At 35.5% G+C, this 18,636-nt stretch overlaps 2 protein-coding genes across 3 annotated transcripts in view; both read left to right on the plus strand.

Annotated features, from left to right (window-relative positions):
- Positions 1–5,589: 5,589 nt before the first annotated feature.
- Positions 5,590–13,881, plus strand: LOC107684165 (extracellular matrix protein 1-like). Of its 2 annotated transcripts, none has more exons than XM_016480378.1 (11): positions 5,590–5,993; positions 6,276–6,320; positions 7,141–7,176; positions 7,329–7,385; positions 7,479–7,544; positions 7,825–8,084; positions 9,597–9,805; positions 11,939–12,200; positions 12,472–12,689; positions 13,268–13,355; positions 13,560–13,881. In XM_016480378.1, the coding sequence occupies exons 1-11, from the start codon at positions 5,924–5,926 to the stop codon at positions 13,731–13,733; spliced, it is 1,485 nt and encodes a 494-aa protein (XP_016335864.1). In that variant the 5' UTR covers positions 5,590–5,923; the 3' UTR covers positions 13,734–13,881. The 2 variants fall into 2 exon arrangements, with proteins under 2 accessions (XP_016335864.1, XP_016335863.1); XM_016480377.1 differs by having other exon boundaries at positions 5,592–5,993; positions 7,816–8,084.
- Positions 13,882–14,794: 913 nt separating this feature from the next.
- The window catches only part of pip5k1ab (phosphatidylinositol-4-phosphate 5-kinase, type I, alpha, b), a 25,004-nt gene continuing 21,162 nt past the window's right edge, over positions 14,795–18,636 (plus strand). The window contains exon 1 of the mRNA XM_016480379.1: positions 14,795–14,987. Within this exon, the coding sequence (XP_016335865.1) occupies positions 14,942–14,987 (46 nt within the window). The 5' untranslated portion in view covers positions 14,795–14,941. The remainder of the gene's footprint in view (positions 14,988–18,636) is intronic.

The raw sequence follows: 18,636 nt of genomic DNA on the forward strand, positions 1-18,636 counted from the left end.
GGAACATTTAATTTAAAAGTCTGTGAAAGTGATTTTGTGCCTCTTTGAGATGGCACAATAAAGTGACGTTCACTTGCAGAATGCAAGCCTCTAGAGGGCACATAATTCTGAAGTAACGAATTTAGGTAAAGGGGTGCAGAGCCAGTGGTAGTTTTGTAGGCAAACATTAATGCCTTGAATTTTATGCGAGTTGCTATTGGCAGCCAGTGCAAACTGATAAACAGAGGTGTGACGTGCATTCTTTTCAGCTCGTTAAAAATGTATCTTGCTGCCACGTTCTGGATTAATTGAAGAAGTAAGAACTAATTAACGATGGGCCGAGGCAGTGATGGTTACACCTCGGTGTGCATAATTTTCCAATAATTCAACCACCCGAAGTTAATTATTCCGCTTATACTTTGGTTACCACACCTAATTCAGATGTTGTATTTAAAGACATTTGGCAGGTTCTGTAGATAGTACACCATTGATTGTAGCATCTTATCTCAAGTTGATAATTCCAAAGACTATAGAATACCCAAGACATGTCACTCGTATAGTTTTGAATGGGGAAAAATGCAACGGTCAATATGGCCGCTCTATCGAAGGAAGCCCCGCGTTCTAGCAAAAGAGCCAATCACTAATCGGTAAAGTCAGCACGCCACTGCAGCTGCCTTTAGAAGTCCCGGTTGCTATAGAAACAGTCAACGCACTGAGACGTGCGCTTAGGACTGTGCATGCTCACTGGCTGATCTAGCCTGAGAAATAAGCTTTTTTTTAAAGCAAAATAAACAACATTTATGATACAGTTGTTGTCAGATTTCATTGGTGATTTCAAATATGAAATTTAATCGTAAGCTTAGTGAACAGTTTTGGAGAATCTGATGTTTCCCCATTCAAAGAGATAGGCGCTCCACTTGCATGCCTGAGAGGTGTTTCAAAGATGGCCGCCGAGTGACATGACTTGCCTTAAAGGGACTTTGATAATTCCAACACCTCGTTTTAGAGCTAGTAACGGAGGCTTGAGACAATGATATGAGAGAGAGAGAGAGAGAGAGAGAGAGAGAGAGAGATTGGTTAAGCATGTGTGAATTACTTGAATCTGTGTGTCTCTCAGCAGCATCTCTAGTGAAACCGCAAGTTTAACTGCTTCAAGAACAGCGACAATCCGCAGAGAGATTGAGAGTATGAGTATGTAGGCCTAATTTTGGGGACAAAACATGCAAATACTTTGTCATTTTTATCCTGTTGTTAAATATATTTGCTTGGTCAGTGTCATTGTGGATGTTGGATCTTTTGTTGTAGGACTTTTGAAAGAAATAACAGAAATGGTTTGGCAAAGTGATATTGAACTGTAATGCGGTCAAGACCTGCCTGGAACTTTTTTATCTGTGCATTTCTCTCAAAATAACTGCACATCCTAAAACGTTCGTCAACGAATCAGATTCAAGCATTCAACAGCCCCGTAATATAACTGAGATTAATGCAAATGACAGATAGCAAATGTTGATATTTGTAGGCTAAATATCAAAGCATCATTCCTCTTTGTCAATAAGTAGCCCACATAGTTTGTGTTCAGGGAGAAAAAAACAATCAGGCATTCTTGAAATGACGGCATCAGATGTCATTTCCTTCGGTTTTCCTTGTATTAAGGGGAAAGCTTCCTAAAATGTTAGAATGAGGAAGAAAACTTGATTTAAAAAAAATAGAGAAACTGCTGGGGAGTCATGCTCCTCTAGCATTCAGTACATATTTAAATAATTGTCTAAAAGCTAAATAATAACTAGCATTATATGACTTTTGGTACAGTACTTAATTTCTTCCACAATCCTGATGCTTGTCTGGGCACAAGTGATCCTCATCAACTGTTAACATCACCTGGTTTTGACTAGAACCTTTTGTGTATCCTTGAATTCATCACTTCATTGCAGACAGATTAAGGTCAGAATAAATTATGAATTTGCTGTAGAACCATTGTATTCAGTCCTGAGTCACTGGTGAATTGCACTTTGAATGGAATCAGTTGTGTAATTATGATCATTTTTTGTAAATCTAATCCTCAACTATTTTCTTTAGGCTTTTACAATTTATTTGTGATTTTAAATTGTAAATGAATTTTAACTCTTTAGCTCAATAATAATAATGTGCATTTCCCTATATAGTTTGAGTTTTTTTTTTTACTTCTCTTTTCACTGACTCATTTTGCTGACACAGAGTTTCGATTCATACTTTGCTAAGATATGTCAGAGTGGATGAAAACAGTGGATTTAGTTCCCAGGCTCTCAGTGCAGCATATAGCCTGTGCCACATGACGTTGTTTATGTTGATACTGTGTGTCCAAGGGAAACAAAGCAGTGTCTGATTCACCAACATAAGAAATACCAGCACTGTCGGGCAATCCAAGGCCGTTAGCACCAGCAATGTTGCGTTAGTTAATGAAAGACTGAATCTGGGCCAGCTCTGTAGTTTCTGAAATTTTAGTGTTTCTATTGCTCATTTCCACATCTGAGATATCCCCGCCAGCTGTACCTGGAGCCAAAATCAGTGAGCCATCACCCAGAAACCAAATTCAGAGTTTTTTTTTTCAATACCATCCATAGTAAAAAAAAGTAATATATTTAAAATACATTTATTTAATACTAAGTATAGCTCAAATCTATTAACACATATGTACTTACATATTGCTCGAAACTTGCTGATATAAAAATTATAATTAAACTTTATTTGGAGTACTACTTGTGCACAATGCACATTTCTTAATATTAAGCCTAAAATATGTTTTAATGTCACTATTGATGAGGATTGTATGATCTTTGAATAACATCAGCCTTTAAATGCAAGATATTTAAAGTGTACCTGAAGTAGTTCCACTTTAGCACAATCAAATATACTGCAGTATATCTTTAGTTGGACCTCAGGACAAGCACAAAATTAGTTGTTCCAATTTAGCAGACTTGAAGTATACCAGTTTAGTATACCAAAGGTACAGTTGCAGGGTATTTTTCTTAAGTACATAAATATGTACATTTATTTTTAGTATACTTTTAGTAGCCTAACATACATATTTAAAACGAATTACTCAAGAAAAATTTATAACTAACAAATAATTACTGCAGTGAGAGTTACAGAGTATTCAGTGAAGGAAAAAAAAATCAAGAATATGGATATGATACAAACAATTCAATGACCATTGACTGACTCAATTATAGTATTAATTTTACCATCTTTAACCCTGTCAAAACGGATATATCTCTTTTTTTAATGGAACAGTACATTAATTCTTTAGGGAAAAAAATCTACAAGAAAAAAATACACAGTTGCATACATGGTTTTTGTTGAGAATAATATTTGATATACACCAGGCTTTTATGGCTCATAGCTTGATGAGAATATGAAGCTCACACTCGAGGAGGAAAAAAAACACCTCAATGCAGTTGCTGATGTTTATAGGACCAAAAAGGTGATATTCTGATAGATTATATTGTAAATCAATGAGCTCTTCATACTAAACTACTACTTAAAATGAGTTGTCAGTTGTCAATCTATAGCTCTCAAAAACATGTCTTATAAGACAAAAGTAGGATAACATTTAAATGCTTCGTTCTATGATCAAAGCTCTGTAGTCTTTATTGTGGGGCAAAACATATAATGCCATGCAATACAATAATGACTGAGTGATGTACAAATAAATGTTCCACAAAAGCCTGTGTATGCCAGCATACACACTTTGACATGATTTTTCTAAAGATAATAATAAAAACATAAATAATCAAGTAAACCTTGCTTCAGTCCAGGAGGTGTTCATTTGATTATTTTTATCAAAAGTTTTACATTTACTTTAAAAGATCATTAAAGATTTCACAGTAAAAAGCATATGTCCTATGACCTTAAGATGTCTTTTACTTGCTAGAAAAGTATCAGCTGAGACAACAGAAGGCATGTAGTAAATTGTGCACAAGGTTTAAAAGTTTTAATCATTTAGAGGCTTTGGAAATTTGCATATCAAATATGACACAGTGGGTTTAGGGTTAGATTTTGTTTTTTAAAGGTTTGGATGACCTTGTCTTGATAAAGGATTTTTAGCTCTAATCATTCAGTTTATAATGTTGGCAAATCTCTTCAAAGAGTATTTTGAAATAGAATATCAAGATTGAAACCAAAATAATAGATAACAAATGGTAATATTTGCAAAAAGCATCATTGCTCTGTCATTGTTTTACACTGAATGTGCACAACTCCAAGTGCAATCAACACACATACAGCAATGTCCATACATGCTAGTATATTGGATGTTGCCATTAAACATGAACATTTGAATAATGTGAACATGAATATCAGATGGTGTCAAACAGGTTAGACATATCTATACATACATATCCACATTGAGTCCACTGTAAGGCTTAGAAGTGCAGTGTTAGGCAGAATCTTTGGCAGAACAAATGGTAATTTTGAATTTCTACTTGACATTGGTTTAAAGCGAATTATTACACAATGTTTAGACTTGTTAGACAGGGATTCCAGGAACCATCACATCATCACACCACCCTGAATGCATTCAAGACGTGACAACCCAACCCTGCTGGTGTGTTATGCGAAACGGGTTGCGTCTCTAAACTAGTAGTCAACAGGTGGTTTTTTTCACCGACTGACGCTGATACAATAACTAGTGTGGGGTGACTGGTGACCAATAGGAAGAGCAGGGCTAGTTGTTATTTGTCACATTCACAAGGGCATCCAGTAACTAGGTTATGACTCAAAGGTCCAGTTACAAAGATGTTTTCTCTAGTTTTGAATGTCAGCTTCAACACCTTTTCAAAAAAAAAAAAAAATTTACCCTAAATTTCAACTTTCCAGTTCTAGTATTTTAAATAATAGTTGTGTTACAGCTGTTACATAAAAAAATTAAAATCAAATTAAGTAGCCTATATAACGAAGGTAGATTTTAATGAAAAGATATGAAACAGTTTCATAATTTTTTCATAAAGTTTGACATTTTGCATAATTGTCAGCTTAGGGTGCCACATAGCCTACATTGTAGATGATCGAAATTGAAACTTGTTTCACTTACTAATGTCTACTGTTTTATTAAATTGTTCTCGTGTTTCAGAATTGTTCCACTGCAAAATTTTGTTGAAAATACTAATAGTTTAGTGGAAACAAAATGTCTCACTAATGGGGCATGTTGACACGGGACATAAATGTGTGTTTAATAAACTACTTTTTTTCTGGTGGAATTAATAGAGTTTTGTTGTTGTTTTTTTTAGAATAGACTCTTGCCTATGAATTCCTTTCCCTGATATTTACTGGAATGAAAGTGACAACTAACGCAGTAACTAAATTTAATTAATGAAATAAGAAATAATTAAATGTAGGCTAATTAAAGGCAATTGCACATGCATGAACAAAAATATAGCGGAAAAATCAGATATTGTTAGTTATCCATTGATAAGCGTTTTGGAAAACTTTCCTATAGGAATATGCTAGTTCAATTCACGACCAAGCAGGTCACAAAAATCACAAGCGTCATTCGCGATTGACAAATCTGTCTAGATAAGCAACTCGTGTAGATCAAAATTGGGAAAGGAAGTATTTTTTGACAGTAAACACTGCCCTCCTTTCCGTCCTCACCCATGACAATATTTTCGGGGGTTAGGCTGGTACAGGATAGAACGGGGCACGTAGGCTACTGGTAGGCAAAAAAAAAAAAAAGAAAAAGAAGCGAACTTCTGTGAAGGAGTTAAAGTGTGTCAGCAAGTTTGCGGAAGCTGAAGATGGTCCTCCTCCTCCTCCACCACCACATGATCTCCTTCTGAACTTGAAGCGTCCTGGAGGGGTTGCCTTTAAAAGCTGAAGAGCGGAACGGTGAACACACGGTCAGCGGCTCCGCGTCTGATACACATTAACTTCAACTGAGAAGTGTTTGTCTGAGGACACATCACCGGCCATGAGCTCCTCACGCGGCGTGGGACTTTATTTGACGCTTTTACTCGCTCTTCTGTGCGATGCATCGGAAGGTAAATGCAACTTTTTAGGCCTGCGTCACGCTAATGTTTTCGTGTCGTTTGCACAGAACATAGCTCAGACATAGAGTAGGCTACTTTTGCTTTTACGACAGTGTAGAAATTATTTGTTGTTTATTTATGTCATGTTTCGAAAGGCAGTGTTTGTTTGTGAATAGATTTTTTTTCCCATGGATACCAGAGTTACGTAAAACATGCTTGCAGATGTTCTGGATGTTATCCAAGTTTTTTTTTCTTCCCTCTAATGACTAATGCCAATGTGTCCTACTTTTCCAGACTCTCCTGTCCAAAGGGAAATTACTGACACGCTGACTGATGAAGGTCTGCTTGAATTATATTTTCAACTTTATACCATAATAATAATAATAATAATAATAATAATAATTAATAATAATTAATCCCTGGTGAAAGAACTATAGAAACCATCACAGGAATTGTATTGGTTTTAATGGAAACTGTAATGTCCCTGTGGGTCTCTACTGGTAATTTGTTGCCTTTTATTTGAGGCTTGTTAAAACCACTAAATCCTAATGGAATATGTCTCAAAACACACCACAGGAAAAAAAATTTAATGGTTGATGGTTTGTAATGGTATTTGTAGTGGAAACTAGTAGAATTTCTGTGATGGTTTCTATTGTTAGTTTTATTTCAGTAGGGATCCACAAATATTTAGTTCAGCATGATTGTGAGTTTCACGGTTAAAAAAAATATAGTAAGTGGGCAGTTACTATACGTAATTAATTAAAGGCAGTTATTATACAGCAACATACCATTCAGATCAAAAATGGACAATTACATTGTTGTTCAAAAAAAAGCATAACTTTGCATGTAACCAACGCAACACGCAGATTGAAAGCTGGTGTGGCTCATTGATGTTGTTCTGCGTGTTGTCGCGGGCATGTGATCTGAAATTTTGCGTAAAAATTCCCCACACAGATACAAAAAGTTTAATTTGGTCAAATGAGTGGATGATGACTTCTAGAAGTGTTAGCTGTGCTTCTTACATCACTATACTACAGTCAGTAGTAGACCGTGGCCCTTTTTTGCCAACTAGTTTCGCATGTAATGTTATCACTGATGACTAATGCAAAGCCGTGCTTGTCAGGAGCCTGACCTGATTGTTGTTTTTTTTCGTTCGCAGATGGCCTTCAGCAAGAGTTGCCACTTACCCCTGAGGGTAAGGCCATGATCAGTGACTGTTGATTGATCAGTTGGTTTATATTTGTAATGGATATGTGTTTTGATTCGTTAAAATTAATGTTGACTTAAGAGGCAAAACTTATTTTCATCTGTAAAGCAAGAGTTTACACTTTCTTTGTCTTATTTCAGAGCTGGACTTTTTGATGATGCAGAGACCAGTCATCCCTGACCTTTCCAAAGTGTTGGGTGAGTGATCGCTTGCTGTTTCTCAATGAAAAGTCAAGGAATTTGTTGGATGGTGTTTTACATCCTTTCCTTGGTTTCTTTGTGTGTATTTAGCTGCAGGCTCTTCAGACATGACCCAGAGAGAAGTCACAAACTTTCACCCTGAGAATGTCCCAATAGGTACAGTTGCATGCTATAATGTGTTTTGGTTTGGGAGCTGAGATTCAGTTTGCCAGTGTGTCTCGACTTCTGAGCAAGAACTTGGAGTTGTCTTTAGATGAACATTTTATACGTTTATATAAAAAGCTCTTCTATAGTGTTTAAGAAGCCCTGGACTCAATTAATATAGCACTGGTTGAATTAATTGCAGCATTTTACAGATTTTTAACCGGTCAAAATTTCTGGTATAATTGGTGTTTACATTTTAAAAATCTCTCATCTGCCTCATCAGGTCGCCCAGTGTTTGGCCCTCGCTCCAGGGGACCCAGGATGGGTCCAGAGGTTGATTTCCCCCCAGCCTTTCCAAATACAGGCAACCTGCAAGATATCTGTCAGTTCAGTAAAGCTCCGCTCCGGTACCCTAAGGACATGTTTCCTCAGGATGGCTTTGGCCATGAGCATCGTCAGGCTGATGCTATCAATCAACTCCAGTCCTGGTATGGTGTCTGCTGTGGCATTGATGGAACACCAGAAGAGCAAATCTGTTGTGCTGAACAAGCGGTGAGAGTCTTGACATTATTACACCTTCTAATAATACGTGTAGCTTTCACAAGACTATATTTACAGGACCTTCTGTCCAAGCTCATATGTACTTCTGTTGTGATTATAAATTGAGAACTACTACTTTAAAGTTTTAGTGTATGAATTCCATGCCACCAGACTAAATGAAAGCAGCAACAAATGAATTGGAGTGATGACATATTTTTGTAGGCCAACCTGGAAATTAACATCACCCTTGTTCTCTCAACAAAAACCCAATTGGATTTTTTTCATTGGCTTTTGGATTATTGCGGAAAATAAGTTCGGTCACTAACAAACGTATGTAATTCTTACATGTTTTGTTCATCATGATGATCTTCACAAATGAACACACCTTTTATGAATTTTCACCAGATGTAGAAAGCTAAATGTAGGCTATAAACAAACTACAACACCGTCGCATGACTTTAGGCTTCTCTCTTTCAGTCTTTATTTAAAAAATATAGAGTTAGAATAGTTTGCAAGAGTGTGATTATAAACATAATGAGGTTATAAAAGCAGACTAGTGAGTAGATGGGTTTAACATTTTGTATAATGATTTTTAATGTCCACAACAGCCTCTGTAGTCCCATTTGGCCATTTGTTAGCAACCACCTATTTTAATACAAGTAAACGCTGTAAAAAAAAAAAAAATCAAAAGGGGGTATTACTGATGCATTTTATGCTGTAGAATAAAGCATGAAAATTTGTTCAGCTTGCCATAACCTAAAACTTGTGTTTTTCAACCCATTGACTTCAGGATGATGGAACCAGAAGTTCTAAAATGCTAACTTGTTTCTAGTGCTAACATATCATCCCTGAAGCACTCTATTGCCTGTTTCCAAACAGGTTTCCTAAACACGCCTGTCATTTGTCAATCCAGCACCAAACCTCTACCATTATTTGAGGCTGCGTAGCCTTTCTCAAACAGTTTTAGCGCTACAGAGTCACAGTGTTTGTTTACACTCACATCTGGTTTAAATAATCCAGTTCTTAACTGCTTTCAGATTCCTTACATTACTGAAGCAGAGACCACAGATCTAGGAGGACTAGCATTTCACCAGAAAGTACATTTCTTACTAAATCATATTTTAAAGACCGTTAAATACTTATTTTCCCCTGCTTTGCCTTTGTAATTTACTGCATTTACATTGACTTTTTTAAATTTTTTGATGTTGCTCAGTTCTATTGTTTACTTTGTCTTTATATGGACATTGTTGTGCACCAGGGAAAGATCTGCACTCTCGTGTACAATCAAGGTCTTTAGACAAAATCTCTTTGTTTTCATTTCAATATATAGTCTTTGGTGCCAAAGCATCCAAAACATTGGCAGTCTGAAATGGACCGTTGTCAAAGTAAACAGCTTTGACTGTTTGTGCGTGTATAATTCTCTCATGACTGTTGCGGTCTCTCTTTTTCATTGTAGATGTACCTCATTGTTTTTCCTTTTGTATATTTATTTCTGATTTCTGATTTGTCTTTCCAATCATTCAGTGGAAGAAGAGTCTGTCTGCCTACTGTACTCAGGAATTCTCTATTAAGACCAGTCACTACTTCTGCTGCAAGAAGAGCGGGAAGGCCAGATGGAGCTGTTTTGATAAAGAGGCTTCAGATTCTTCATATCACGTCTCCTCCGAGGTCTCAAATGGCAACACTCCACAGAAGATTCGAGGCTTCAAATATAACTCCAGCGCTTGCAAAGGGTAGGTTTCTACTGGAGTAAATGCAGTGCGTTTTTAGTTTGAGTTTTTAAATGGGCATTTTTTATTTTTTTTTTTTACAAAATATATTTTTGAAAATCAATGTTTGATTCAATGTCAGTGAACTGTTATTTTTACTAATTACTATATTCTATATTTCTTTACTGTGCTTGAGGTTTTAACAACATATCAGTATTACAGAAAGATGTTAAGAAAACATTTCTAGCTTTTGTTTTATGGTATATATTTCTGTAAGCCTTGATCTCACATTTGTTTTATAATGGCTCCCTCTTCATGTAGTTTACAGATCTAAAAGCCTCAAAAATGAAAATGTTTTAAAAATTATGTTATATGCCATATATTGTTTTGTTTTTTTCCAAAAACTTTTATTTTAAAATTTAATACAGTCATGGAAATAACTGTAATGCTGATGTGGTGTACCATTTTACTCTTGTTTCATAATGGCTCCCTCTTCATGTAGTTTACAGATCTAAAAGCCTCAAAAATGAAAATGTTTTAAAAATGATGTTATATGCCATATATTGTTTTGTTTTTTTCCAAAAACTTTTATTTTAAAATTTAATACAGTCATGGAAATAACTGTAATGCTGATGTGGTGTACCATTTTACTCTGTATTGTAAAATGCACATACAGTATTTGGTAATGTTCAAGCTTTTTCGTAGATATTGGCTGGGAAAGTACGGTATGGTATGCTAATGGTCACGCACATAACACAGAATATGTAGGCACACACTCTTATTAAAGAGTATAAAAGATGACTGAAGAAAAGGGAGGGGTTCTTCTCTTCATTTACTACCCTGTGTAATTGATCTCTAGTAAATACTCTCAATTTTGAACCAGTGGTCCTGACTAAGTATTCTTCAAATCCTGCTGGACTCCACATTGGTTATGCCACGTGATAAATGTTCACATCAAATAATGAAAAGACTGCTTAAAATAAATTCTGTACAACATTGAGAATAAATGTTTTTTAAAACTGTTTAAGTAGTGTTCTTTCTCTTCTGCTCTCATTCTGTAATGATATCTATGACACAAAATAAAATGTGGCACACTGTCAATTTTTGATTTAATGATGAAAAGAAGTAGACTGAACTGAAGACCCAAATGCGGCTACTAATGTAAATAGAAAGGCACATGAGCAATAATTTCATCTCCCAGCTTATGTTTTTTGTAACATCAAAACAATCAAGAACTTTAATTGTAGTTAGATTCAGTTGTATTAAACATTTTTGACTACAATAAAAAGTTAGATGTTTAGATGTTAACCTATAAAGTACATTTTTAGATTACATGACAAAATATTTTACATTAACTCTTCATGCGATAAGAATCTGCCAATGTATGAGATGCATATGTTGGAAAATGTTCTCCAATGGTTAGGCCACATGATATATGGTTTTTAAGTATACAGTTTAAAGACACATAATCGGTGACCTAAACAGAAAAAAAACTCTTACCCCCTTCAAAGTTCACTTTCACATTTATTAACAGATTTGAATATACAAGATTTTATATTCAAATTTCAAAATTCTAATTTGGCAAACAATAAAATCCAAGAAGTTCATGTTTAAGAGTCTTATAAACCTTCTACATTTACAACCGTCCCTAATATGCTGCTGCATGATGTTACTTCAGGTCCAGACAAGATTCGTTTATATATTGTGCAAATAATTTGCAAAGATACCCAAGAAGAACAAAACACCTTGGCTTATTTTCACAAGTAATTTTTTTTTATTTTTATTTTTTCATTGATTTCAATAGGTCTGTCAAAAACAGTACCAGTCATAACTGGGCCATTGTACCAGCTGATTTTTTGACACCTTATTGCCTAAATAAATGAGCAAAACCATAATGTTTGTACAAAGATACATTTTTCAATGTAGACAAAAATGTAGCTGGAGAGAAAAAAGTATGTGTCATCTTCTCAACCCATAAAAAGAAGAAATGTGTCAACACTGGTTCATATTCTAGTTGTAGGTGGTGATGTAACATATACTCATTCGTCCCACCATGAAAATAAGCACATTTAGGGTTGCAAATGAGACAGAGGAAAAGAAAAATGAATAGACAATGTATAAATACTTAAACATTGCTCTCTCTCTTTAATCATCCAGCTCATTGGTGGCTTCTCCAAAAGCACTCACGAAGCAGTCGGAAGTTCCATACATCAGCTTTCCACCTGGCCGTCCCGATTCCTCCAACGTAGCACATATCTGCGCTCATCACAAGATCCGACCACGATACATGCCCAAGTGTCTTCCTCGCACTGGCTACGGCTGGCTGGTCCGTCAATCGAAGGCCATCAATGTCCTCGAGAGAGAATACAGCCAGTGCTGTAAGGAGAAAAAGAGTGAACAACGCTGTGCTGAAAAGAAGGTGAAGAGAAACAAATCACAAATGATTCACAGTTCAATTCACAATTTCTGAACTTGTGAAAACACTTCCAGATGAACTCTTTCAATAGCTGGTAAATAAAATATGTTTGCGTAATCAACAAACAAACACATCAGAACTAAGTACTAAATATAACCATTCCTTTAAGCTGAAAAGAAAAAACTGGCATCACCTTTTCTTATTAAACTGTTGAATTTTTTCCCCGCTCATAAGTATAGTAATATTCATGAGTATCTCTTTTGATCTGTTTCAGTGGAAGAAGATGGTTGATAAGTTTTGTAAAGATGAGAAGAAAGCCAAAGGACAGCAGTTTGAGTGTTGTGGAAAGAAGAAGGGAGAAGAGCAGTACTCCTGTTTTGCAGCTTCTGCTCCAGATCCAGAATATAGATCCACTGATGGAGAGCTCAGCCCTTCTGCTGCTCCTCCAACCCTCGACACATTATGCCATACACATACGGCTATCCAGAGCATGTGAGACCCTCTTCATTCAAAATTGCATGTTTAACAAATAAACTCACAAGAATGTTTTGTTTTTTTTGCCAAAGCATTTATTTGATCAAAAATACAGTAAAACTACTTTAAATGTGTTCTGTTTTAATGTAATATGTATGTGCATGAGCCATTGGAGAAACTCATGTGTCTCAAAATGTGTTTCATACTGTGAGAATATTCTGATTTTAGGTTCTGTTGAGTAACACATGCCATTGTTCTCTTAAAATGTTTCCATGCTGCTGTTTTTGTGCTTTTATTGTCTCTGTTTAGGTTTATCTATTTCCCTTCAGACAACACTGACCATGAACGCTAGTCAAAACAAGGATAGTTTAAAAACGAATCTCGGCGTGGTTAACCTTGTGTATGGCAAAACATTGTCAAGGACAATGAAAATCCAAATATATATTTAACTAAAAGTCTGATTTTTTATTTTGCAAAGTTTTATTAACTTAATTTTTGGTTTTACCAACATGCACCAAACTGTAGGTACTGGAAAATGGAAATATTTATAAAATATTTCAAGAACTAGTAACTGAAATCTAATTTATCGCCCACAGGAAGGGGTTCCCCTTTTCTGTGGATCAAATGGTTGAACGGTGCTGCCCTCTAGTATTACAGGAGAGACCTGCATGTATAGAGGCTGAGGTAAGGCCAAGACTGAAGTGAAGTGAGTGTGGCCAAGCTGGATTGATGCATGATTAAATATGCTTAATAAATCGAAATGTAATTGTAAACAGTCTCTTTTTAAGAGAGCGAATGGCTAAAAGATTAAACACAGCAAAAATGCACATTTTCTTATCACTGGCTCACTGTCTTTACATTAAAATTGTCTGTATTATTTTCCTCTAGCTGGACAGGCACCTGAATGATATGTGTAAAGTGAAGGAGCTGGTGAAGCCTCATTGTTGTGCACCCAAAATCAAAAACCGTGTTAAATGTGCCACAAAGCTGCTCCTGCGCTATATCGGCAAGGCAGATAAAGACAGCAGGAGGAAGAACTGCCCTCAGCTTCTGTTGGTCTGAGTCAGACAGAATCCCTGATCTGATCTCTGAATGTGGATCCTTTTTTACAGAGCGCACACATTTCAATATATGTACACTTGAGTTGAAGCAAACCTGTACCACTTTTTGTTTGTCTTTTAAAATGCATTTTATGTCTTTTATGCAGTTTTGTTGCAAAATGTCTTACAGATTATCAAGAGACATTTTTCAGCATTAAAAAAAAGAAAAAAAGAACTGCTTGGACAGTTCAAAATGTTTTGTTTACACTGTGTCCCCTCTGTTCCCAAAAATATAACATATGTTATATTTATATAATTATATATGTATATAATATATAAATAAAAGTCTTCTGTGATTGTATGTTGTTCTCACACAATATCATTTACATTTAAAATACTATATATATATATATATATATATATATATATATATACACATACTCAGGCTGTTTATGCCTGAAATGTAAGAAAACCACCCCTTCTTTATTACAGTCTATTATAGTATTATAGTTATTATATCGTTGTCTGAATGTGTGTGTTCACACATACACATATATATATATATATATGTGTATGTGTGAACACACACATTCAGACAACGATATAATAACTATAATACTATAATAGACTGTAATAAAGAAGGGGTGGTTTTCTTACATTTCAGGCATAAACAGCCTGACTTAAACAGCTTTTTGAGACCAGCTTGACTAGCTTAAACCAGCTAAGACCAGCCAACAATCATAGGGTATTTTTTTTCAGCAGGGAGTTGTCTCTTTTACTTTTAAATAACATGCATTATAACATGTATTTTTTAGATTTATTATTTCAAATTTAAACAATTATTTTGTTCCCAGTGTGCAAGGACTTCAAATGTCATGCATGCTCAACCTGTCCAAGATGTTATCTGTTCTGTGAACAGTTTTGTTATTTTTAGCACTGTACATAAAGGCTTGGCGCGTTTGTTTCACAAACTAATGGGACTTTCACTAGGCAAGACTGTCGTCAGTATCTATATATAAAGCGCGGATATTATATAATTTGCCATTTGGATAAATTAGATGTTCGTATAAAATATCTATACAGATTGTGTAGATAGTTGTTAGAAACGCGTTTTGTAATATATAAGTTATAGTAAAGGGTGCCAGAGAGTCGGACCGAGCGGAACCGGACACTAGTCTGTCTGTCTGGTTCCGGTCAGGGATCGGGTCCAGACAGTAAACCCGAATCAAAATGGCGTCCGCCGGTCCACCCGACACGGGCTTATCCGCCCCTCCAGGTAAATTAACGTTAAACCATTATGTTTCTACAATGATATGGAGTCGTGTGTTTTTTTTTGTCTTTTAATGTTGATCCGTTGCCATGCATCCACTGTTTTTCTAGCACTGGATTGATTCCGTGTGTTTACTGGCTTCAATCAAGCCTTTTGTTCTACAACAACAAAAGTCATTTCATCTATTATAGATGTTAGTTTGTAAATATAACATATATGTAATTGATTAGATTTGTGTTTGTGTAATTTATTGAATTATTTGATCTATGATGTGAAGGTTTTCCTGAAATAATCCAGATCGAGGATGTGGATCTGTGGCTAACATGCTATAAGCTAACTAGCACAGCCATATCAAACAAATAACAGAGCTACTATTAAAATAAATACCCTGCATTAACAATACAATTCAGTTAAAAATAATTTGTTGTTTTCTATTAAATTAGTTTGTTTTGGACTTACTGCTCATTTGAATGAGCCATTCTCTGTAAATTTCTCCCTATGTTGTCGAGTTTCAACAACTGCACAACACGCTAATTTCTTATTTATTTAGATTTTTTTTTTAAATTACAGATTTGTTTTTAAATAAGAGATGTTAGCGTTTGGTCAAATGTATCCAAACTGCTCAGAGATCTTCTTCAGTTTTTAAGAAGTAAATTTGGTAACATTAAGTTTTTCATTATTGTAAATGACATGAGAAATGACATGATATATGGAATATTAACACTTTTCTCTACTAAGACGACGACAAAAAGATATTTAAATCGTTGTAATATTTAAAACTAGCTCAATGCTAATTAAGTTAAATACTCAGGTTTAAGTTTGCGTCAGTGTGCTAGTACTTTCCACAGTCGCACCCATAGTTATTGAATAAGGTACAATTAAAAATTTAAAATGAGTTTTCTCGTTTAATGAAACAATAATTTGTGCTACACGTAATAAGCCAAATTAAATGTGTATGAATAGGGTTTATGTAACCGTGACATTAGGCAGCATTTTATCAGGAGTTTGACCAAGAGCTAAGGAGTTCCCTCAGTTGTGTGAGAAAATGTTTAGTTTGACTTTTGGTGCTCCATGAAAGCTTGCAGGAATTTATGTAAACTGCTTTTGGAGTTTAAAGTTATTTAGTCACATGGTGCTGATTAAACCATGGCAAACATGTAATCTTACTAATTATTACACTTACTGTGTTTGAGAATGCTAATCTATTTATTTTTATTATTTTTAATCAAATAACTGTTTGTAACAAAACTCATGACAAGGTCATAATGCATTCATCCCTTTGACACTTGAAAAGGTTTCTGTTTGTGCATTAGCTAATTGGTTATTTAGATGTAAATGGCATTAACAGTGCTTGTCCTGCGAGTGGGTATATTCTCTTGACTCTCTGTCTGTCTTCATTGACCACTGAGTAAAAATAACATCCCTTGGGAAATGAAGGGGAGATTGACTTCACAAGTATGAGCTACTGAAGTCAATCAGGTGGTCATTATTTGGGTGGTTTTGTCTGTTAGCTCAGAATATCATGGTATTTTGTGTGGGTAACCCACATTAGGACATAGGTAGCAATCTATTGGAAGTATTTTTAGTGCTCTCAGAGACACGCACACTGTCTTGATGATGGCCCAGGCTGTTCTTTTGCTCTAAATATAAATGTGAAAATGGAACAAAAACCAGCTCGCTCGCCCAGATGAAATGGGACAGACTGGTGAACATCTAAACCTCAAATCCCATCTCACAGGCAGCACATCTTGCCACAATTCATGACCTCAAATGTGTGTGTTGTTTCCATGTGCATGAGGTACAAGATTTGTTCCCTACCACTCTTGAGAAAAAGTGAATCTCTTAAGCTTGGCCTTAATATAGACTAGCTCAAAAGATGAGCCATGTGTCCTCTACTAGTGGTCATTTCACTTGCTTCGTGGTTTAAGGATGTAATGCAAAACAAAGCCAGAAATTATTAAAACAATGTGTTTTGATGAAGGAAATTATAAATTTATAATTATTAGGGCTGGGTTTTGACAAATTTCATGATTCGATTCAATTCTCATTCACAAGCTTTCGATTCGATTCAATATCGATTATTTTGGATATGGTACAGTACATGCCAAATTTTCTCAAGGAAAAAAAAATCTCTCAACTAATGCTGTAAAATATAGGCTACATGAGAGTCAGTTGGTACACATTACTATAGCATTGAAGGTTAAATTGGACTGATTTGTTAAAATTACACTTAATGAAGTTTTTAAAATAAGTTACAATTAAATAATATTTCTACTTCAATTCGTTTTTTGAAATATAAACATAATGGTGGCTGTCATAAAAACTAGATGGATTTATTCAAACATAAACATTGAAGAACAGTAAATCTTTAAAAAAAATGTATAATGAATATGTTATATAGTGCATATATTTAGCAAAAAGCCCTTCTCTACAGTTTATTTTTCTATCTGACTAATGAGTTTATGGTCACCGATTTCTGAGGTAAATGTGACGTTACATGACATTGTTTACAAGACATTATATTGACATACTTGCGTGGTATTAATGTGGAGGCGATGATCAGTTCACGTGCGCCTCATGCTGCCTCGTCTGTTGAACTGAGGTGCTACAGCGATCTGTCACTCCACATTAAACAGCGCCAAAACGGATATTTTAATTTTGTGATATGCCGTTTTAACAGTGTGTGTTTTAATTGTTTGGTTTTGGTGTAATTCATGTGTCATTACTATGAGACAACCTAAATTTCCCTCTGAGAAACTATTCATCTGTCTGTTCGTCCATTAGGGTTGTGACGGTGAGGAAATTTTCCCACCGGTTAATCGACATGTGACAACACTGATAATACTAGTATCACCATGGGGGCAGGGGCGTTTCCTCTTTTCCTCGCTTTCCTTCGCTTTTAAATAGTTTGCAAAAGCGGCGTGCGCATTTTACTTACACTTTCAAATAGGATTTTTATTACTATAAAAAATCTAAATGACGGTGGGGGTCAGTGAGTTGGGCATGTGATGTAACCCCTGTGTTGCAGCTTAACAACAGTATCACCGTCAGCACCATCTATGCGGCAAGCCTATCGCCCATCCACTTATTCATCCGCCCTTGCACTAAACTATCCATGTACCCATTCATCAATCCATGTATCCATCCGCCCACCCGTCCATCCTTCCATCCTTCCAGTACGCACTCATCCATCTGTCCATCTTCCCATTCTTCCATCTTTGTACCCATCTGCCCATCCATCCAAACAGACAAACCAACACCCACTCATCCAAACAAACAAGATAAACAACCCAACAGCCTAGTGTTGTCATGGTACCAAAATTTCAGTATTCGGTACCAATACCAGTGAAATTTGCAAAAGCGGCGTGCGCATTTTACTTACACTTTCAAATAGCGGTAATTCGGCATAAAGCAATTGTTCGTTTTTAGTTTGTTTGAATTTTCCCTCTTTTCCTTGTTTTCCTTCGCTTTTAAATAGCATTTAATCCAAACTGTGTATATATTTAATTTTAAAGGGCATTTTAAACCTTCTAAAGTTATTCAGCCAAGAATAACAACTAAGTTAGCTTACTTTTTTAGAAAAAAAAAAGCCCAGAACTGCTTTTCTGACTGATATGACACAAACAATGTTAACCATTTGTACATTTTGTACATT

The sequence above is a fragment of the Sinocyclocheilus anshuiensis genome, unplaced genomic scaffold (genome assembly GCF_001515605.1).
Source record: "Sinocyclocheilus anshuiensis isolate Anshui unplaced genomic scaffold, SAMN03320099.WGS_v1.1 scaffold1893, whole genome shotgun sequence".
NCBI classification, from domain to species: domain Eukaryota; kingdom Metazoa; phylum Chordata; class Actinopteri; order Cypriniformes; family Cyprinidae; genus Sinocyclocheilus; species Sinocyclocheilus anshuiensis.